Consider the following 23832-nt stretch of genomic DNA (forward strand, 5'->3'; position numbering starts at 1 on the left):
TTTTGCTGGACATTTGAATCTTCCCTTGAACCTAAAATGGCCGTAGAAGGACTTAGTGTTTTTTTTAAAGGCTCCATATGCCTCCCAGGGGCTTATGGGGCAAAAAAAAAAAAATCACTTTTTTCTGAACAGGTGGTAGAGAAGGTGGTATGGCTTCTAAGGTCCCCTTTGAACAGTTGTCCACCTGCTTTCAAATAAGGATGAAGGATATACAGCTCTCCGGAATCTGTTGGACAACAGCTCTCATCCCATCTTACCATGGCATGCCAGTTAGGGTGATGAAGTTGCAGCCCAACAATATATGGAGGGGCACACTTGGTTTGAACAAAGGAGGAGAAAAAAGAAGGAGGGAGAAACAGCATGCACAGTTTTCCATAATCCAGATAGAACAACAGTGCATAGGACAGCCACACTAAGAGCTTAGACAATATTATTTTAGAGCCAACAAAAATGTCAGGTGCAAACTAAAGTTGTTACCGAGCAATTTGTCTCACTCACTGTCTTATTAAAGTCATTTTATTCTCTCTTGCACTATTTCCCTGTAATAAAGAAGTGAATGTAAAGATTTCTAAAGTCATTTGGTTGCAGTAACAGAAATTCTTCTTAAACATTTAAGGAGTCTCTCTGATGCTTGCTTATAGCTCCGTAAATGCTAATGAGACTTAAAGTATAGGAAAGATGCTCACAGACTTGCAAGGATAAAAGTATGTCTACAGGGTTAGATGTACTGCTGGGTGAAGATGTGCTTTTAAATAGAACACCTTTAAATTTCCTCAGTCCCAGGAGGGGAAGTGCCTCTTCTACCATAAAGATGATGGAACCCATAATCACAGCGATGTTATGGAACTACAAAAGGCCAAACTGTCCAGTCCTTTTCCCAAAAGACTGGACCATTTATCCACTAGTCTACTAACTTTGCTGCAAGAGTGGAAAATGCACAGCAAAAGAGAGCAATAAAGGGGTGAATTTGGGGACAGCAACAGCCTGGAGTATTCTGGCAAGTGTAGACCTGCCCTCTGTGACAAACTGTTTTTGGGATTCTTAACATATTTACATAGAATGTGTTGGAATGTTTGGCCTACTCTCTTTTCTGATAATGGCTAGAAATTCAGGGTAGTCTCCCATCCCCACCCCACTGCAAATACCAAAAAGTTGGTATTTGCAAAATTTTCATTTGCCTTTTGTGGGCTACACGAAATGTATTCAGGAGGACAGGTATCCCTTGCCCTAATGTCACATTATGGTTCTCCAGACAGATTGTGAAAGCCTGCTGCTACTCATACAGAAACTTACTTTACTACAGTCGGCCCTTCTTATACACGGATTTTTTATACACAGATTCAAGCATACACGGTTTGAAAATGTCCCAAAAAAGTATACATTTACCTTGATTTTTCATTTTTTATAAGGGACACCATTTTGCTATGTCATTATATTTAATGGGACTTGAGCATACACGGATTTTGTTATACATGGGAGATCTTGGAACCAAGCCCCAGCGTATAACAAGGGTCCACTGTACTTACTTTTTTAAAGGCTCTATGACTGTCTTTTGGATTTGGTTCACCTGTTAGGAGAAAACAAAACAAAACAAAACACTCATTTTAGCAGGACTGATGAGGAAGACTATTTGAATATCAAGTAGAACCAGTAACCAAATATTGTTAGTCCAGAACTTGGAACAGTTACAAATTTGGATTATATTACTTGGAATCATCCAAGTAATATAGTATGAACAGTGAATATGTTGGCTGGGGGAATCTGAGACAAGCATAATGGAAGATTCACAGTAGGCACAATTGGGCTTTACATCTTCTCAAGAATCTTCTCAGTCTCTCCCTTGCATCTGATTCACTCACTCATATACACATTTAAATTTACCTTTTCTTGGTTAAAAGAATCCATTCTCTTCATTGCTGTGTCCAGTGCCATCACCATCTCAAGGAACGCAGGGTCTTGCTCACAGAGTGGGTTGGACAGTAAGTCAGACGAGATTTTCACAGAGGACTTTGACATTGCTGTTATTGACAAAATCCGGGGGTGGGGGTGGGATGGAGACATTGTCAATGATCAAGATTAATTATACCAATAAAGGAAGGGGGCTGTTGCTAGAAACAATTCACACAGGATGTTGATGTGCAAAGGGATCTTGTAGCACCTTTGAGACTAGCTGGTAGCATGAGGTTTCACAGACTTCAACCTACTTCCTCAGATGCAAGTTCACATAGAAAATGACTACTAAACAGTGGGCTCCCCAAGTCACTTTTGCAGTCCCCGGCTCCTTCAGATTGCTTTTTTCTGGCAAAAAGGTGAATTCACATTTTAAATGGGCTGTACTAATCACTGCACACACACACACACACACACACACACACACACACACACACACACACACACACACTTTTTCAAAGCTGTAGGTAGACTTCTGGCTACTCCAGGGTTTGTTTCTTTCAACTTTTTTGCCATTTTTATTGCATTTATATCCTGCCTTTCTCCCAAAATGGGATTCAAAATGGCCATCAACTGCTCTTGCCAGGTCCTGCAAACTCAGGCTGCGTTTTCCTCGACTGAATCAGTACACCTGCAGTACGGTCCCTCTTTTTTCCTCACTGCCTTCCACTTTAGCAAACATTATTGTCACGTTGTCTCACAATACGTCCAAATTACAACAGCCTGGGTTTAGTTATCTTCATATCTTGCGAGAGTTTAGGCTTGATTTGATCTAAACCCATTCACTTGCCTTTTTAGCACTCTGTGGTATCTGCAGAACTCTTCTAGAGCATCACATTTCAAGTTCATTTTCTTTCTCTGAGCTTTCTCCACTGTCCAGCTTTCACAACCATACAATCTTAAATAGCGTTTCAGGAAACAAGGTGGCTATTTTAATGTACAATGTGTTTTAATCTATGTTGTATCCCATCTTGAACTTTGAGGGAGGGAGGTAAGAAATAAAAGTTGATTACATTATTATTATTATTATTATTATTATTACTACTACTACTACTACTGCCATCTTTACAACAGCCCTATAAAGGCAAATCCCACTGTTACTAGTCCCATAATGGAGAAGTGGAACTGAAATTGAAAAAAGAGTGCCTTGTCCTAAGGTTCTGATTCACTTTGTAGCAGAGGCCAACTCCAAACTGAGGGTTTCCAGATCCATTGTTCAGCCTCACAGCTCTTTTCAGCTGGATGCACTACTATCCAAAGTGCTGCATTCACTTATCTTCACAACAATCCTGAAAGGTATACTGGTAGTACTGGTGCAGAACTAATGCTCTGAGATCAGGGCCTGCCCAGGACCACTTGAGAGAGCTGCTATCTGATCCCAAATCTTTTTGTTCCAAGGCCAGTGCTATCAAAAACATTCCAGTCTGTCCTGGGGTCAAGTGCTTTATAAGCCAGCTTTTCAGGAACTCATTTAATGCCTGGCAAATAAACTGAAACACAAAGAGCAAACACTGCACAGTGCCTAAAATGCTAATGGGAAACCTTCCAGGAAGACTAACTGATGGCTTGGAAGAAGAGCTATTAATGAATTTGTGTAAATGCCGAGATAATAGCTCCTATGTAATCAAGTCCATACTATTTAACTACGCCATTTATAATGCTGTATGAGCAAAGCTCTTTTTGGAAAAGGCACATGGTGGCTAGACACTCAGAGCCTGCTTTTTTCTCAAGGCTGTTAAGCACTGCTTTGTCTCACTGCAGCTCTTTCAAAACAAAACAAATCGCAGCCTATTAAGCCTTTGCAGCTTTCCAGTAGTTACAAAAATTATTCTGTGGCAGCTGTGACAAGATAATGAAAGTAAAGCAAAAGTTCCTATGCACACTTACCTTGGAGCAAGCCCTTATGAACACATGAGGATTTACGTCCAAGAAAACATATACAGTTTGCTAGGGTATAGTATTTATTCAAGAGGGAAATTTCTGGTCTGCCCCTTATACTGTGGGACTCCAACTTCCATAAGCTTCAGTCAGCATGGGCAATGATAAAGGAAGCTATAGTCCAACAACATCCTGAGGTTCCCAAGTTACCCATCTCTGAAGTGGGGAAAATGTCAGCATGAAGGTGGGAAAATGTGTCTCCAGAACCAAAACTGGAAAGGTCTTCTTAAACCCCAGTTCATATACCCAAGACAGTGTCCTCTGTTGGTGCCAGCTGATATCCTATGATATCCTATTAACTCAGATATGCCTCTGTTCCAAGAGGACTTGTACTTTAATTTCTCATTCTGTGGGATATCACACTGATCTCATGGGCTGCATGTTACATTATACTTTTTGACATTTTTATCAAACCTCCTCCTAGTGTTTTCCAGAGCAAGAGGGTTTTCATTCATAAGAGACAAATCCACTTGCTGTGTTCACTTTTAGGAAAAGAGGACAATGGAGAACAGAAACTGCAACGACTAAGATGGAGTAGTTCATAGAAAAATAGCAATTAATTGATGGCAATTAAGAAAAATAAATCTGAGTACATGACCAGATGATTAGACAGATAGAACTGAAGAAGGAAGGCAACCAAATTCACCGGGCAAAGAAAATTAAGACCACAACAGAAATGTTTCTGGGTCCCACCGGTTAAGGGTGATAATTTTGCAAGAGCAACAGGGCAAGGCACACCGTCTCTACATGCAGTTGCAGCAGAGTTTATTTCTCACATTCACAAATCATTTTGTAGAAATGGTCATTGCTAATCAAGTCCAATGCGACAATACAGGTTGAGCAAATAATCACATTTCCAACACTGAGATGCAAAAGAAGAATGATGATATGGAGCTGGTGGGATGGGGGAACAAAGGACAGCTATACTCTGCCAGAATTTTGCTGGGCCTGAGAAAAGCACATTAGCAATTCATTCCAGTTACATCCTCACCTCTCCATCTATGAGGAGGAGTGGGGGTGGAAGGAATATCCTCCAGAGGCCTTGGACATGTAATTGAATTTGACCAACCCCATTAAATCAGGTTTGGATTTGTCCCAATTTCTATTCACCAGTAGGAGGGACATGCAAAAGGAAAAAAGGAAGGAAAGAAAGAAGAAAAGAAATAGCCACCCTCATGCCATAATTCAGGCTGACATGCCTTTAAATGCAAAATCATCTCCTGTTATCTGGACAGAGCCTGAGCTAATTTGTGATGAGACCATAAAGCTGGAAGGGGGAGGGGGAAAGTCCTCCCACAGGTCCTTTGGGGCTTGTAGTGATCCATATAAAAACGCCCACTGAAAGGGAGGAGAGAGGAATTCTCTGCACGGAAAATCTTACCCAGGCAATGTTAGCAACCGCCAAGGAAAGGGACTTTTTAAAAATGGATTGTTTATTTGTGACCTGGAACAAGTGGTTGAATGCACAGTTACACCTCCACATATCTCAACATATACGGATGTGTACAGACCCTAAGTTCTGAGTTACCTGAAAATCACAGCCCCAACAAGTCAGTTTTAAGCACCAAGCCTCACCGGACTGGGTAAGGCTTGAAACTTCCCTGAAGAACTAATATGATTTCTCTGAGCTGCATGATGTCCATATACACTTGAGGTCACATTTGAATGAGGCCAGCGTTCAGAGTTTGAAACATATCGTCTCAGTTTGCACAATTGTGACCATGCTGATACTGTCTACATACTTGGACCTGTGCAAGCGCATATCGACATTCTAAAGCGATGTGAAGATGGAGGGCATGGAAGAGCAGATGTGATCCAGATTCCTAACCAACCACAGATACTGTACCAGAAGTGCAGACAACAGTGAAACACTGAGGATTTGGGAGTCCACAAGAACCAAGATTGCTCGTCTTCTTCCTACAACCAGTAACTTCAGTCAACTATTGGCAACCATGTTAGGGATTTTGAAGACAACCTAGACATATCCCACTGAAGACAATATAGACATATCCTACAAGCAGTGATAATAATAATGTCTTCAGACTGCTTCTCAAGTTTGTTTAAACCTGGTATTGTCAATGGGGTTCCTAAAGAAGAAACTGTAGTAATGCAGCAGGATGAGGGCAATGTACAGACGAAACTGAACACCTGGGAACCAGATGTTTCCCTGTGAAATCTCAGAAGCAAACAGCTGTGTCAGTAAAAAGGAAAGAAAGCAGGGAGGCACAGCCAGCTTGCTCACCACTTCCTACGCTTATCGCTGTGTCCTAGCCAAACCAAGCTAAATCAAACATCAGCCAAGATAATTTTTCCTTACACACCAATGAAAGGGATTTACTATTCATTCACATTAAATCACTGGTAAGACACAGAGTAAGATTTATATACATATACATATACATATATAAATAAAGAGGCATTCTGATCACAGAGGGAACTAAGACACAGTAAAGGGACTGCGCAGCAATATACAAGACAATATGCATCCAATGTGAAATCATGCAAAAGATCTCTGTAGAATTCATGATTACTTAGTGCATCCACATTACCTACCTAGGTCTGCATCTGTGCTTTTCTTCATATCTTTTTGAAGCTTCTTTGTCTGATCTTCCAGCCTAAAAATAGCAAATTGAGTTTTGATTTTTTTTTTAAAAAAAGCATGTATAATAAGAACATTCTTACTTTACGACAATCTGCTCCAAAGATGACAGGAAGGAAGAGCAAAGAAGAAGCAGAGGGGCAGTGGCCCCCAATGGAGAAGACTAGAGGCAGGGATATACAAGCTGAGTCTCCTTTATCCAAAATATTTGGGACCGGGACTGTTTTCGATTTTGGATTTTTGTGGGTTTTTTTTAAATACCTGTATTTGCATATATGTACACAATGAATAGCTTGGAGATGGGACCCAACTCTATAAACATACATTTCATTTATGTTTCCTACATACCTTATACATATAGCCTTAGCCAACACAGCCACCAGGAAGAGATCTGGTTAGCTTTGTGATGAATGTTAAAGGGAAACTTCTGTAGTGCAGGAATGGCATTGCCTTATTTTTCAGAAACCATCAGAAAAACACATAACAGTCTTCAGTTTTGTAGGAAAGATCCCTGAGCTCAAAAAGTTGGCCAAATAAAACATGCATGTTATTATCTCTCACATATAGGCAAAGCTGACATCTTTTACCATAGAAATAACGAAATGGGCACATACATGCTTTAGAGTGTCTAGCCACCATGTGCCTTTTCCAAAAAGAGCTATGCTTTAGGATTTGGAAGGTCAAATGCCCTTGCTATTATCTGATCATTCCAGGACAATCTGGAGCTTCCCCTGTTTCGGCCCTAACCAAAATGAAAGCAAAGAGAATGACTAATGACAACAGTTGGCCCTTTTTATCTACAGCCTTCTGTATCGGCAGATTATTTATCCATGGATTGAACAATCCATGGCTTGAAAACATTTGAAAAATATATACATTCCAAAAAGGAAAGCTTTTTACCATTTTATATAAAAGACACCATTTTACTATGCCATTGCGTTTAATAAGACTTGAGCATCCACAGATGTTGGTATCCATGGGAGGTCTTGGAACCAAACCTCAGCAGATACCAAGAGCCCACTGTAGTTGTAAAACAAATGATTCTCCCACACCAAATGGGGGGAGAAAAGGGAGAGCATTTCTTTGCAGGGTTGTGCTTGGGTGGCTTTATAAGAGTAGCTGCTTCCATGGGCAAGATGAGGTCGATGTCCAAAACAACAGTGCCAGAAAAATCAGCCAGGTTGAAGTGACTCACCAAAAAAGAGCAGGCCAACTTGAAGTCCAAAAGGCATGCAGGGATTCAATTACAACTCAGATTGAACTGTTTCATATTACAAAACTCCTACACGGAAGGCAGTCATCTTGTATAGGCATTATGTCTGCACACAGATCATTAATGCACATGTCCATAAAGCACCATACATATATTTGGTGGCAGTAAGCTGTAGTCAGGAGTTGCTTCCCAGAGTGTGCATGTGCCTAGCTTACCACACATGCAGAATTCAAATACAACGATCCATATTGGAACCATGCCTACAAGCTTTCTGGATAGGTATTTTGTGGCTTGTAAAATGGGACTCACCCCTAAAAAGGCAATGGTGGAAAAGGCACAGGGCCAAGATGGGCCAAAGGGAATCCAAGGTGGAACAGGAAACACAAGAATAAACAAAAGCTGGCAAGCATAAGAAAGAATAGAGCCTTGGAAGCAAAACTGTGGTCAAGAACACTTACTGCTGAAGCTTTCCATACTCCCGTTCAAAATCTCTCTCAACCTGTGAAAAGGAAGGGGAGCCAAATCAGCTAAAAGCTTAGAAGATAATTTAAAAAACAAACACACACTCCACCCAACATAGCCAGCGCTCATCTTTCCAAATGCAAAGCCCAGGGACACACTAGTTTACAAACAGCGATAGATACACCAAATTCCACTCAAGATACATATTTGCTAAGACTACCTCCCATAATTGATATCACCCAAACTGGTGAGGGCCTAAATACCTTAAAGGCATCAGATCACATCTGATCTTGGCAGATAAGAAGGGTCTGTCCCGATAAGTACTTGAGTGGGAGATCATGAAGAAATACCAGGTGCTGTAGGCTATTTTTTTAGAGGAAGGAACTGGCAAAACCACCTCTGAGCATTCCTTGCCTAAGAAAATGCTATGACATTCATGGGGTTGCCATAGGTCGACAGGCGATTTGATGGCACATATACACAGATACAGACACAGACATATACATACAGAGTTGGTATGAAAAAGAGCTTTATGTCCTCATTACCAAAACTAGAAATTGAGTACAAAAATCAAACACACACACACACAGAGTCGTCCCTTCCGATTCGCGGGGGGATCTGTTGTGGACCCCCCACGAATCAATTGCCAATATTGGAGCCCCATTGTAATCAATGGGGGTACACTCCCCCCACGTGCCATAATGTCCTCCTGACATGCTGTGTGCGAAAAACCAAGGTACGCGAACATTAAGACCATGAATTGGGAGGGATGACTATGTGTGTATAAACACACACACACACACACACACACACACACACACACCATCTATCTATCTATCTATCTATCTATCTATCTATCTATCTATCATTCCGTAATACATCTGAATTTATTTTCACATTGACAACAAATGCATAATGGGAGTTTTGGAAAAGAATGATGTGCAGAACAGTTCAGTAAACCAACCCTTTTTGATATTGCATTCACAGAAGGTGCATTATAAAAACAATTTGTCACTTTACTTTCCTGTACAAAAACAAAATATTGATAAAGCACTGTTGAAAAATGGATATTGGCAGAGTACAGTACAGAGAGAAAAGTCCTGAGGGTCTACTTTTGTTTTAACTCACACACTCTCCTTAACAACTAAGGATTCATTTTGATTCCGCTCCGAGGCTGCCCATGACACATCGCATTCCTTGAAAGCTGCTTTTTAAACAAAAGAACACATAGATGTGTGCATATTATGAGTTAACTTGTACAAATGAGAGTCCTCAGTACCAACTCACAAACTGCAGTGCACTAGTGTAGTGTTTACCTATCCCCATAAAGTGCCACACACCGAGGACAACAAGAAAGCAAGCAGAACTGGGAAGGAAGCCAGATGAGCACTGAGCTGCATTGAAAATACACAGCTTGAAAATGAATCTAGACTTGGCACTTGAATAACACAATGACCCCATGTGGAAGGCTAGGCTCAAGAGGATTCCTGCTCAAGCCTCACCTGTTTCACAGCCTTGCCAGCTGCGAGGATAAAATTAGGAGGGAGCAAGGCTCAGCAACACAAAAAAATTCCTTGGAGGAAAGATGGAATAAAAACATAATAAATAAATATCACACTTAAGAAAATCCATTTCATTTGCGATGGACCAGAAGACCACACAACCTGCATTGTGCCAGCAATCATTGCTGCCACCCCTATGGTTCAATAAGGGGCCTGTCCAAACTGAAATCTTCAGCAGGTGGAGTCATAAACACAACATCTGATTGTTTTTGAAAGCACTTTTTAATACAAATGATGTGCAATACATAGAAAGAAGTGCAGGGTTTATATCCTACAGAGGCCCACTTGATCCATACAGACAACCCTCTCTTCAGAGAATACCGTAAGACATCAGCATGTGGGATGGAGAGGGGGAGTGACAAATGACTCTCAGGCAACCAAAATGTAGTGCACTTACTCAGCCAAGTGTGGGAATAGTAGGAAAATGTTATGTTATTAGGTAGCAGATTTTTTGGGAGGAGGGGGAAATCACAGCAAACATGTCCTGCTCCAGGCAGTCATGAACCAAAATTCTCAGAAGCAAAAAGAGAAACCTAAAAGAAACCGGAATGCTTCCAATTCAAATCCCCCTTGGTTTTTAATTAACACGGCTGCAAGGACATCCCTGTTTCAAAGCAAAGGCCTGCAGATGTAAACGGTCTCTGGAATTTATGGCAATCTTCTTGACTATCATCTCAGTTTGCAAACTGGAATCTGTCCAGTGGCATCCAAACTGGCTGGCTGTTTGGGTCATGCTAGCCCATATATAGTTTGCAAGGACTCTACTTACTTTGTGTACTACAGAAATGACCACCATTGGTAGCTCTGTTGAAGGCCAAGCAAGAAAAGTTTCCTTACTGCCAAAAATGGTCCTCCTAGGAACAGGGCTGGCTCCCAGTGTGTGGGATGTTTACACTGCCACTGCCTGTGTCACAGGCTTGCCAAAATCCACAGCAGCTGATGCCTTCAGGTCGGGTAACAAGCACAAAAAGTAAAGCCACCCTATGTTTCTATGGCTCTTCCGGTGGTAAAAATAGCTGCTGAATTGTCGCTTCTATTTATATGTCCATGTGTGAACTTGTCCTGGTTGCCTTAGAAGGCAGGGCAGCAGAAGCTGCCACACTGGCACCTAACTCAGGGCATCTGCCACAACTTTTTAATCACATCTTTAAAATACTGAAGTAACTGAAACATGGAATACCTGGAATTGATGCAAACTTCAAGAGATCTTATTTTTTTGTTTCCAAGTGGAAAGCTATTTTCTAATCTCCTCCTTTTTAATTCCCCCCCCCGCTACCTTTTCCATTCATTTCAAAAGCGCACAATTATCTAGGATGGTAGTGTTCAGTCAAAGGGGCATAACTTAGTAGTAGAAGCCATGTTTTGCCTGTAGAAAGTGACCAGTACAATTCTGAGTATCTTCACTTATAAGGATCCAAGGCAGTGAGCAATGTGAAAGTAATGCAGCGGAGAGGCTTGTTGTTGTTTTTGTGTGCCTTCAAGCTATTTCTGACTTATGGCAACCCTACGGCGATCCTATCCCAGGATTTTCTTGGCAAGAGTTGTTCAGTGAGGACTTGCCAGTGTCTTTCTCTGAGACTGGAAGAATGTAACTTGGCTGAGTGGGTTTCCATGGCTGAGCAAAGATTCTTCCTCCTACAGATCCAGGTATAACAGCTTTTAAGAACTGGTTTCTCAGGAGTTAGAAAAGTTAGAAAACACAGCCCTGGAACAACAAACAGGGAATGACAAACTTTACAGGAACTGTTTGTAGAGTCTTCCATTGTTATCATGGAAGCTGACAAAAGAAGGGTCATTCTCAGATCATTGATAGAACCAAGTCAACGAAAAGTGTGGGATTTTCAAGTGCTGAATTCCAGGCTGTCATGAAATTCCTCTTCCTGCAGATGAAAACTCCAAAGGAAATCCATGAGTGCATTATGCAAACACTGAGTGACAAGTGCCCATCCTAACTGTGAAGAAGTGGTGTGCCAACTTTCAGCATGGAGATTTTGAAACTGAAGATGCAAGAGCCTTCCTGGCTGAAAAACAAGGTATAAATACCCAAAATAAATAAAATAAACAAGGTCTGGGGGACCTTCAACAGTGTCATCTCCTGAAATTGTTGAGCTTCTTCATTACAAGATTTTGGCAGATGGGCAAATCTCAGCAAAAACAATTGTTGAGACAGTAGAGATAGCCCAGGAATGCATTGGGGTATTGGACAACAATTTTTCATTTCATGCTAGTGGTCTTCCCAGTTGTATGACTGCACACTGGAGGAAACAAGATGGGTGGTTTAGACAAAACCTTGGTCTTACATGAACCTGTGCTCCAGTGGTTCAAAGGAAAAGAATTCCTATGGTGGCACACAATAATTTTTTTTAAAAAGGCTTCCAAATTCCAAGTGACCAAAAGATTTTCAAAATATTCTTATTTTCTATCTATTTCATTTCCCCACTGAAGGTATTTTATCTCTGTTTTTCTGTGCAGTCATGCAACTGCATACTGGAATTTTACCCAGTCTTTTCTGTTCTAATAAAGCCCGAAGTCATGCAGCATCACCCTAGAGACTCATCTTAACAAGTTCAAACTGACTCTTACTAGGGACCTGCCCTCTCCCTTCCCCACATTTCAGCTCCGAAATGTTTGCCTAGTTTGAAATGCAACACCCCCTGTTCTGTGCGGTCACTAGTTTTATGCCTGGACTAAGAGTTCTCTTATAAAAGGGAGTGTGGTTTGGACTTTGTGGCCTGTTCTGTTGCCTTGGATGACTAAGCAAAGGCAATAGTTGAGACAATATGCTATTTTGTGTGTTGCTTTTCCTATACACCTGATTTTATGTGCAGTTCTGTTTTCCATGAATAAATGTTTACTTTCCCTTAAAAAAAATCCAGAGTTTTGCCAGAGGACATGGTTCCAAGACGCATAATATCTTAACTCTGCTGACATAAAGCAATCCAAGACCTCATGACTGCTTAGATGGGAACTCAAGAAAATGCTAACTATGTTGCTCTGGGGTCCACCATGGGACAAAAGCAAGATGTAAGTGTAATAAACAGTTAACTAAAAAGATATTATTGGCAAGCCTATGTATATCTGTTTTTGTTCTTAGATCTACCATGGCATTTAGAAGTCCTGGCTATGAAAGGTGTGAAGAGGCATTCTCCTTCAGCCTGAACTGAAAGGGGCCAACCATACCAACCATCGAATGAATTATACCAACCATCATCCAGTGGAGTGTACCAACTTTGAGTGGAAGAGATGTGTGGTTTCAGTGCATGCTGGTTTCTGGGGGCCTGACTGAGCTCCTATTAGTCTACACTGACCCAGTTTTTTGGGGAGAGTGGATAGCAGAGTTGGAAAGCCTTGGTCAAGTAAGCTTTTTCAATGGGCCACTACAACTGATACACTTAGCTAACTATCAGAACTTACATATGTAGTGGCAGCATAACAATCTTAGAAAAGACATTCTGGATCACACATAAGGCGCATCTGCAACTGTGGCGGCAAATTCTATTGTCACATGAAGAAGTGCTTCCTTTTAACTGCCCCAAATCTCTCACCTTTCTGCTTCTGTAGATAACCCCAGGTTTTAGCAACTCGAAGTTGAGCTGCTACTTTGAAATCTTACAATCATTCCTGTTCTGAGCTATCACTCAGTCAATCATCAGTCCCTGCATCAGAGACACTGCTGTTACATTTGCTCTGGTATGGAGTATACACAGCCCTGAAAGAAAAGTGCAATGCAACTTCAAAGCTTTAACAATGTGGAACACAGGTTTCCCTCACTTCCTTACAAAGGCACCAAACAAAGGACCTTAATTTTGCCCTAACAACCTCACAGCAAGTAGGAGGCTCTTCCCAAGGCACAGGGGAGATGAGTAAACAGGTCCTTCTTTTGAAGCATCTACTCACTGATAATCTAGAACATGACATCAACTCAGGATGAATGAGATGCTTTACAGGCAACTAGGTCTGCAATGCAGCTTGAAATAGAGTTATAATCCAATCCTAGCCACCGCTCTGGCATGTCCGCACAGGAGGTTCCTGCACTCCCACTTCTGTGCTACAACACACAAACAGAAATACAGGAGGTAGTCTCGGGCAAACGTCATTAAGATGTGGCACTGGGTTTCTTGTGCCAACACTTACTTTTCATTGTGTAGGCTGGAGAAATTTTGAATAGCCCTGGATTCCCTGCCTCTGTCGTACAGATTGTAATTATGTGCGATCTGATTTCTATGTCCCAGGAACACTGGAGGAACATGCCTAAAACTAGTGAAATGCTTTAGTGATGTTTGCAGGAGATTACAGGGACTGTTCACAATTCCATTTCTATTATTGAAAACATTTAAATCCCACCTTTCCAATAAGGCATCCAAGACTGTTTCCCTACAGTGGGAAAAATATTTTAAATAACTGAAATAAAATAATGAAAATATCTCTGTGGACTCTTACAAACACCATTATAGTGTTTCTCCATGCTCTTTCAATATGTTTCAATATGGGATCTAAAGGCCAAATACATATATTCTGAAATTCTGCTTAGGCAGTGTTGGTTCCAGATTTTTTGAAGAAGGAGTTAGGCAAGACATTTTTAGTGAGGTGCTACATACTATATTTCAGTTAAAAGAACTGGCATCACCTCTAAGTATTCTAAGAAAACCCTATGAAATTCATGGGGTCACCATAAATTGATAGGGGACTAGAAGGCACACAAACACATACACACACACACACATTCACTCCTTCCCTTACTATTAATGTTTAGAATTAAAAGTAGGGAAAATATGTTAGTCATATGTTTCATCCCATATTGTTGTACATAACACTTTAAGACAGTTGGGTCTTCAGTTTTCTTAACTTTATGGGAAATTTTCCCAAAATTTAGAAAAAGTTTATCCACAAGGCCAAAATAATCTGGTTTGACACCACTTTAACTGCCGTGGCTCAATGCTATGGAATTTTGGGAAGTGTAGTTTTGTGAGATACTTAGCCTTCTCTCTTAGAGAACTCAGGCGCCACGAAAAACTACAGTTCCCAGAATGTCAACGCACTGAACCATGACAGTTAATGTAGTGTCAAACCAGATTATTTCAGTCGTGTGGATGCAGCCAAAAGTTAGATTTTGGATTCCAGTCCAGAATCACCGTATCAGTATGACCAATGAGCATTCTGGCTAGGAGATTCTGAAAGTTGCAAGGCAAAAAGTAACTTTCCCAAGCTTTAAGCTTTTCTTATTGTTCAAGATTCTACAGTAAGATGCAAGAATCCATAATCAGTTTGTGCTGAGTACAGGCCAGTGCCCTGGATTCTTCTCATTATCCTGCATAAATGAGGAAACACCTTAGAAAATATCCAATATTCCCCTGTAGCTGTACACTGCAATGGGAAGGTAAGTACCACTTTGCAAGCTGTCTTTCAGACTTTCCTGTCAAGACTGCAAGATGCTTCCAAAGAACTCTGGGATTCCCCTGAACACAGTTGGAAAATCACCGCAGACGAAACAGGTTCTAAGAGGGTTTCAATTAGATTGCTTAGGTTATACCAAACGTTCTGCATTCATACAGGTGAAGTTGTAAACCTAATTAACTCCCAACAAAGATCAGTGCATGACTAGGCAGCAGAGCACAGTGGCCTTTAGATCGCATTAGAAGCCCTTTTTTCCCATCTGAGAAAATGTTGTGAACGGAGTCTCATCCCAGTGTGTTTTCTTCCCACCCCCCACTCAAAGTCAGCTCTGGAAACAGCCACTAGCACTGTTTATGTCTACCCCGCCTGCCTTTAAATGTGTGTATGTTTGGGATCTAGCCTTGCAAGTGGGAGAACATCTCCAACAAACCACTTCCCTCTCTCATCAACACTTGATTCAGCCCTACAGATGCCTCACCTTCCCACTTCCTGAAACAGTCTCCAGAGGCTAACATCTGGAATTTAACAGTACACTTAAACTGTTCCTCCCTGGATCACTGCACTTCCCAGACAGCCTTTACATCAGCCCACCGTCAGCAGGAAAGTTGCAGACTGAACCCATCCTCCAAAAGCTACACAGCACCATTAATAGGTTTTTTCTAATATGAATCCAAGGATTGAATTACACCTGAAAGCCAGATACTTTCTTCTCTTTTGCTGAGATGACTCTTTTTTAACAACAATAAACTTCAGAATGTAAGAATAACCTTGCCGGATTACACCAAAGGCCCATTTAGTCCAGTATTTCTTTCTTAATACTGGCCAGCTAGGTAACCTTGAGAGCTCCAAAGCAGGATAGGAAGATGATGCTCCACTGTCTTTGGTTTATAATGGCCAAAGACATCTTGTCCCCAAAACAGTGGCTCCATTTAGCTATCTTAACCACATATGGACCTATCCCCCCACAAAAGTGTTTAAATCCTTTCTAAGAAGAAACAGCCATCATTGCTTTTAAGTTCTGCAAGTTAACTACTGTCAGTGCCGAACTTATTCCAAATCAAGTTTTATTAGGTGACTAACATGGCTTTGTCTCTGACTTCTACTAATGGTGTGGATATCTATGTAACCAAACTGGCACCCCCTAAGCACAAGATAGTGCTGTCGGCAGGCTTGGGGAAGCTCCAGAGTTGGAGACATACAAAAAACTAAACAAACTAAACAACAAACAACAAAAAAACACCCTTTAAGAATAAGACCCCAAAGACAAAAGGAATCGGCTCAACTGAGAACTGAAGATGATTGGGGCCAAAGAATATTGACTGAAGGCTGGAGAAAAGGGCAATAGAAACCTATATGGAAGAAAGCGAAATGGAACAGAATATCCTTTAAAATGACATGGCTGTCTGGAATGCATGCTGCAAAAATATTTTATGTACATCTCTGATGATAAGGTTTTCCAATATGGCAATGCTGGATTCAGGAAGTTACATAATGACTGGGTGAATGACTACAGATGGAGATGCTTCTGGGCAGGAGGAACCAAGTGACAGCTGGTCCTAGACAGATAAATGGAAAAGGCTTCGCTCTCAGTATGCAATAACAGAATCGCACCAGGAAGGTTCTCTTTTGCCCACAGCCCTTGCTCAGTTCAAAATGGGAAGAGAAAAAATGACCAGTGTTGAACACTTTCAAGCTGCTGTCACCCAGTTTTTAACCCAGATTATCAAATAAATTTTTATAACCACCCCCCCCCCCAATTGTTTTACAAAGTGTTCAGGAAAAGCAATTTAAGAGACGTTTCCCCATGTAATCCTAACTTATATGTTGAACACTAATGTTGGTGGTTAAGCAGATGTTCCACCAGGGAAGGATAAGGACTGCTAGTCTGCACAAAGGATTACCTTCTCAGAACAATTACCAAGCCTGCATTTATTGCCACACCAATATTTAGGTATACATGCATTAAAAGCAAGTAAATGTAGATTAATTAGGGGATAGCCAACCTGACCCTCTACAATTTGTACTGCCTAAAGATATCCTATTGGGTAAAGGGCCACTGTGGCACTACCTTTCCATGGTGCTCCTATGAGGCAAGAGACTATGCTGATGGTAGGAATAGTGCTAATAGGGTCTCCTATGTCAGATAGTATGCCAAACAGCTACTGGGCACCAGCAGCAGTGGTGGGGTTGACACTAGTAGATGATCTCTCAAGAGATAATGGCAGTGGCACCATAGTTAACAATTGTTAGTACTGTGCAGGAAGAGGCACAGTAGACCCCTCTTGAATGTCTTTTACCATGAAAACCCAATAATGAGACAATCCGATATGAAACAAGAGATAGTGCCAGAAGATGAACTCTCTCTAGAAACCAAGAGATTGAGATTGTTGCACTTTGGACATATCGCGAGAAGACATGACTCACCAGCAAAGACAGTAAAGCTTGATAAGATAGAAAGCAGCAGGAAAAGAGGGAGACCGCATTACAGATGGATAGACTCACTCAACAAAGCCGCTGCTCTGAGTCTGCATGACCTGAACAGGGCGGCTGATGATAGAAGGACTCAGAGATCTCCCATTCATAGGGTCACCGTAAGTTGGAGTCAGTTTGAGGGCAGTTAACAACAACAATATTGGGTAAAGGATGTCTTTAGCTAGCTGCCATCTTCCCCAAAAAGCCATGTCACATCGGGACAGGACATTCAGACCTCTCAGAGTTTAAAAGAGTGCATGTGTGTGTGGTAGAGAGGATATGAATATTTTATTTTGAAGCAAATTCTCTGCAGCCCAAATTAATTCACGCCTGGGCACTGAGCATTTCAGCTTCCTCCAGTAAGCCTTCCTTTGGAAACAGTTATATTCAGCAATATGAACCACTCCCCCTCCTCCATCTGCTCAGAAAAGATGAACAAACAAGCCATTGCTGAAAGAAGGAAGGAAGGAAGCATGTTCCGCTACCTCCTAGAAAAACCATGCCAGAGCGAGATGCACCCCTCCTCCTGCCACACAGAATAGGGGGGAGGAAAAAAAGTGGGGGTAGACACAGATCCCAGATACCAAAATAATCTACTGAGTACTGAGACTCCCCCTTACTCATAGGAACTGAGTGGTGGTCAAAGACAGAAGCAATTTCAGCTCACTCATGTTTTTGCCTCCCACACACACAAACAACATATTAAAAACTGGGACTGGTTAATGTGCGGGCTTGAGTCATCAGCCATATGATCAAAGACTGGATCTAAAAAAGGGGGAACTGATTTACTCACTGTCTTGGGTACAATCTGTTTCTTCGGCTGCCCAATCTTGAACGGAATCCTGGAATTTTTCGGGGGGGGGGGGGAGAGAAAAACAGAAAAGATAAGGATTTCTGTAAATAAGCAGCTGTGTCAAATGAAACAACATCTTTCTCCAACCTCTTTTTAAGGATGATTTAGGTGTGGAAGGACTGCTGTTTGTGCCAGAGCTTGCAAGTTGAATTAGAGGCAAAAGCACAATCACCTGGTTCTGTGTTCTAAAGATGTATTTCAAAGCAGATCTATTTCTCCATCACATGAGCTGCCAGTAAAATGAAGGCCATTGCCTTTATGGGCTGCATCCGCACCGCAGAAATAATCCAGGTTGATAGCACTTTAACTGCCATGGCTCAATGCTATGGAATTCTAGGATTTGTAATTTTGTGAGACACACTTCTAGTTAATAATGTCAGATTAAGTGCCAAGGAGCAAAGCAGCCTTTCAAAGGTTGGGCTGAACATCTCAGCACAGCAGATGAAATCCTAACTGTAGTGTTAATGAGACAGAGATGGAAAATGTCATATGCTATTTGCAATAAGCAACTCAGACTTGAACAATTGTGCAGCAGGGAACCATATTTCCCAAAACTCACCTATTTAACACCACTTTCTCCAACACCCCTTAGCTGTTAACAATAGCACAAACTGTATTATTGAATGACAGGAGATGCTGCACCTGTTAAATTCTTCTTCCTAAGAAGCATCAAAACTGAAATCCAGTTGCTAGTGCCATCTAGGGTACACCCACGGAATCAATGATACCTATGTAAGATGTAACTTACCATCAAGCAGCCGATTCAGTGGGGCTACACCAGCTGGGGTTAGCAATGGGATTTAATCCCTAGCATTTTCTTCTGTAGGCAGGAAGGCCTTTAACAAGTCCAGGTGGGCATTTCTGGGGACTTTCTTGCCACTGCACCTCTCACTTTGTACTGTAATTCTTTTTTAAAATATCTGTTGTTGTTGTGTGCTTTCAGGTTGTTTCTGACTTATGGCAATCCTAAAATGAACCTATCATAGGGCTCTCTTGGCAAAAAAATTGTTCAGAGGGGGTTAGTCATTGCCTTCCTCTGAGGCTGAGAGAGTTAAACTTGCAGTGGGTTTCATGGCTGAGTGGGGATTCGGACTCAGGTCTCCAGAGTCCTTGTCCAATGCTCAAACCATTACACCACATCGGCTCTTGGTATCTTTACAAAGCCCTACACCGGGAGAAAGTGACATCGGCTAGTATGAGCTTCACAGCAAAGCAAAAATGTGAACCCGAGGTCTCAACAACGGAACGCAAAACCGCCAGTGACTTTTTTGGCTGTAGGCGCCATTCCACAAATACTGCACCACAGGAGACAGCACTCAGCACTGACCACTATATAATCTGAACCGGAGGGTGGCGGAGGGGACGACTCAAAAGAGTCCTTGAATTACTCGGATCCGTCTTTCTTTCTCCCTCTCAGCCAAGTTGCCACCATTGTTTTCTAAACAAGTGTATAATTTTGCCGGCAATAATAAACCTGGCCTGCAAACTATACCCTTCCGAACCGAACATGGAACTCGAGCCAGCCTTAGTCACAAACGTATAAATTTAATTTCTGGAGTGTTTCCTGTTTATTGTTCTGAAAGCTGGGCTGATGTAATTTTAGTGTATTAACTCTTTCAAGCTTCGCTGGCACCCTCAACAGCAATGAATCACATGTCTTTCATAAACAAGCAATTCTCCACTATATAATTATTCTGTCAACAACAACGGGGGTGCCTTGGGGGGAGAAAAACTCTGCAGAACAAAAAATACAAAAGCTCCCCCCAAACACTTTCCCCTGCATGAGCAAAAACATGGAATTGAGGTAGTCTCGCTGTTATTTTCACAGGCACCTGTCAGTTAACCGAACAGTACAAACACTGCTTGCTTCTTAGAATTCCTCACCCATGGCATAAGTTTGTACATTCGGCGCATATCCAGAGATGGGGCAAATTTGTGAGAACTGCAGCTTCACTTGGAAATGATCAGTGATGTATTCAAGTCTTTTACTCCAAGACCTTGCAAGATACTTTCAGGTCAAGTCTCAAAGTCTGGCAGCCAACTTTAACACAGTAGGGTTTAGGTCCACTCAGTAGCCTGTCCCCATTTTCTATTCTCTCCTCTCTAAAACCATGAAGGTTAGCACAAGTATTCAGTTAGTGAAGATATACCTATTCATGCCCAACAGTGAACAAGTTTCCATGATTTCCAGAACTCTTCATCAGGGAAAGTAGCCATGTTGCCCCTATGAACGAACCGAATTCCGAGATCCACAAGTGGGCCACGTCTTTATTGGGACCAACTGTAATCCCACATTAGCGGCACGTTTTAAAGTATTTAAAAAAAAAATCCTTTGCAGACTAGCTAGTAAAAAGAATTATGGAGGAGAGAAGGGAAGAAGCATGCTGAAATTAGGATATCTTGCATATTTTATTTTTTCAGCATTACATCTTTCTTGTGGTCTTATTTTCTCTTGCATTCGTTTTCTCTTGTTATCTCTTATTATGAAAGCTTTTGTGTTATTGAAGTTGATTATTTATTACAATTTAGTAGACCCCATAAAATAATTTTACTACTACATAATAATGATGATGTGTTTGAATGAATATGGTCAACCTTAACTTACCATCCAGATTCTGAAAATAAACATCCCAGGTAAGCTTTTCTGGGGCTTGGATCCCCATGCACTCCCTTTTCTTCTGGAGGCACACCTTCCAGAGAAGAGCCCCAGATGACAGTCATAATCACTTTGTGTGTACGTGTTATTTGTGTACATATGGGAGAAGATAGTCCTGATTTGAGAAGTTACATTCTCTTTGTGTGTGTGTCCACTCCCAGCATCACATTACATCCAGGCATCTTTTGTCCAAATGTAATCAAAATACAAGCAAGGAGGAGTGATGTGAAAAGCAGCCCAACACAAAGACAGCTAACCCATTTGTGACTATCTGAATGCATTACTCAGCATTCAGATTGCATAATGCTTTCAAGTGTTGCTACTTCATGAAGACATTTCACACTCAAACAAGAAAGCACCAGTGATACAGACCTTGAGGAAGATAACACAGCTGACAATGGAAATGGTGCAACATGAATTGAATCTGAACAATTTTGGTCAGTTTCAGTGTTCCCTGATATAAAGCGGACCTTGTTTGGCAAAGCTACTACATCCCTGTGCCATGTCCTCAGTTTCAACCCTTTATTCAAGGCAAACAGCAGCAGCCTTCCCACTGAAATTTACTTTTGAACAGTTAGCTTTGCACAATTCAGTTTTTTCCCCCAGGTAACTATTAATTGAACCATGATAGGAAAGGAGATGGCAAGGTCATGGTCCAGGGATAGCAAGGCAAAATGGGGACATGCTCCTCCATGTAGATTGTGCTTCTGAATCCAGATGCATAGGTCCAAAACAATACAGACAGCTGGAATCTCACAACCAGACATTAATTCACCAGCTCTCTGGAAAAATGGTAAGAAACACACAGTCTGTGAGCTGCATGCAGGGTCCCCTTCCATTTTTAAAGCCTCTGGAAGCTTGGTTCTTCTTTAAAATAAGGCACATTTTCTCTGGAAGTAATTTTATTTTGCAGCTACACTGCCAGCGTTTGGGATCAACAGAGGTTGGCCATCAAACCAACCCAAGTTGCCAACCTCTGCCACAGCACCAGCCATCCAGATCTGATGGACTACTGTCATACCCAGGATTTGCTATGTGGCAATGGAAACTGTGGCCCTAAATATCTGGAGTGTGGTAAACATCTGCCAGAAATTGATCACAGAATCATGCTGTAGGACCTACAAAACCCTAGAGAAGTGTTTTCTCCAGGAACTTCTAGGTTCTCCAGCAGAACCCTATGGTCAACTTCTGGCAGAGTTGCCTTGGTGGACCTAGAGATCCCTAGAGAGCACATATTAATCAAAACCCCAAATAATCAAATCTGCAAAAGTCAAAGCCACAAACATGGAGGGCCACATGGGAGGCTACATATTCCAATATGTAAGACTTGAAAGAAAGCCAAGGTTTCTAATTTAACATCTAATATTAAATTAATGCAATATTAAGGATGGGATTTTGTTTGTTTGTTTTAGAAAGGGCTGCTCCTAAGAAACAAATATTTACATAAGGGGGGAGTACATAACCCCATCAGACTAATACTGAGAAGGAGGTATGATTTGATCCAGTCATTCTCTAACATAAGCACAAACACTTTCTATTCATCAAGAGCAGGAGCTCTGATGAGAAATGGCAACAGCATGAAAATAAAATTCGTGGTGAACAAATGGTGGAATAGATGACAGTCACTGGCACTCATGTGCAAGTTAACTTGCCGCATAAGAGCCAATAGATGAAATAAGATGTGACTCTTAATGACTGAAGATACCCACTTATTAATTAGACTAATCACAAAGAGAATCATAGACATCCTCCAAGTACAAATAGTAACTTCTGGTGGAATCTGCTAGGATAATTAATCTGTTAAATTGCATATTAATTATAATGACATGCTAATTATATTGGCATATTAACCCATGAACATTACCTTCTGAAATGAACCCTATTCTCTTCAGTCAACTGTTGATGTAACTGATTTGTATTTTCTTTCCTTCTATCGGATATTTTAAAACTCAAGAATATAGGAATAATTTAGGCTTTCAGTAGTCTGGCTAAACTTATATCACATTGCTCCTTCAGCCTAATTTTCACCTGAGAAGGTAGGGATTCCTTAAATCTTAACCAAGAAATAATATTGTTTTTTATTCCTCATCCATCACACAGTTTGTTCCTTTTACATCATTCAATGCCATACGAATGGAAACGTGTAATGAAGGGCCAAGTATCTCAAACACATCTCATGTTGAAAGGAGGATGAAAAGATAAAAGAGTCTCATATACAAAACTGTGCGCATGGAGCACATTTTAAAAGTCAAACCTTATTTCAAAGATCTTTAAAGGATGAGCAGCAGAAGTACAAGACCATTCTGAAGGTTCCTCTAAACAGCATCCTTCCTATTTCGCTCTGCAATGAGATTCCTGTGGGGTATTTCTGATCTGTCTTATCATCATAGACATACAGTAAAGTGCCATAGTGGGTATTAAGCTGAATATTAATAAGACAAAAACCACAATGATAGGTAGTTTACATAACTTTAAGGCAGCTGATGAAGACAATGAAATAGTTAAAGATTTTCTATACCTTGCGTCAGTCATAATAAAAATGGAGACTAGTCAAGGAATCGCAAGGCGACTAAAATTCCTATTAAGGAACTAGATAAGATCCTCAAGTGTAAAGCTGTATTATTAAATATCAAAGTCAGGTTCATTCATTCCCAATTGTTAGGTAGGGATTTGAAATTTGGATAGTGAAGAAAGCTGAAAGGGAAAAAATGCCCCTCATTTGAAATGTGATGC

At 41.1% G+C, this 23832-nt stretch overlaps 1 protein-coding gene across 4 annotated transcripts in view; it reads right to left on the reverse strand.

Moving 5' to 3' along the window:
- BIN3 (bridging integrator 3) overlaps positions 1-23832 on the reverse strand; it is a 70519-nt gene that overhangs the window by 29637 nt on the left and 17050 nt on the right. Inside the window, exons 2-6 of one of the 4 annotated variants that reach the window (XM_089538172.1) lie at positions 18384-18432; positions 8159-8199; positions 6442-6503; positions 1882-2018; positions 1527-1567 (exon numbers count right to left, since the gene is read on the reverse strand). In XM_089538172.1, the coding sequence (XP_089394298.1) occupies positions 1527-1567; positions 1882-2018; positions 6442-6503; positions 8159-8199; positions 18384-18432 (330 nt within the window). Of the gene's footprint in view, positions 1-1526; positions 1568-1881; positions 2019-6441; positions 6504-8158; positions 8200-18383; positions 18433-23832 lie in introns of those variants that run through there. The other 3 variants (XM_089538175.1, XM_089538176.1, XM_089538174.1) reach the window with 3 other exon arrangements.

This window comes from Sceloporus occidentalis, unplaced genomic scaffold (genome assembly GCF_023333645.1).
Source record: "Sceloporus occidentalis isolate IW3139 unplaced genomic scaffold, rSceOcc1.0.p SCAF_9, whole genome shotgun sequence".
Lineage (NCBI taxonomy): Eukaryota > Metazoa > Chordata > Lepidosauria > Squamata > Phrynosomatidae > Sceloporus > Sceloporus occidentalis.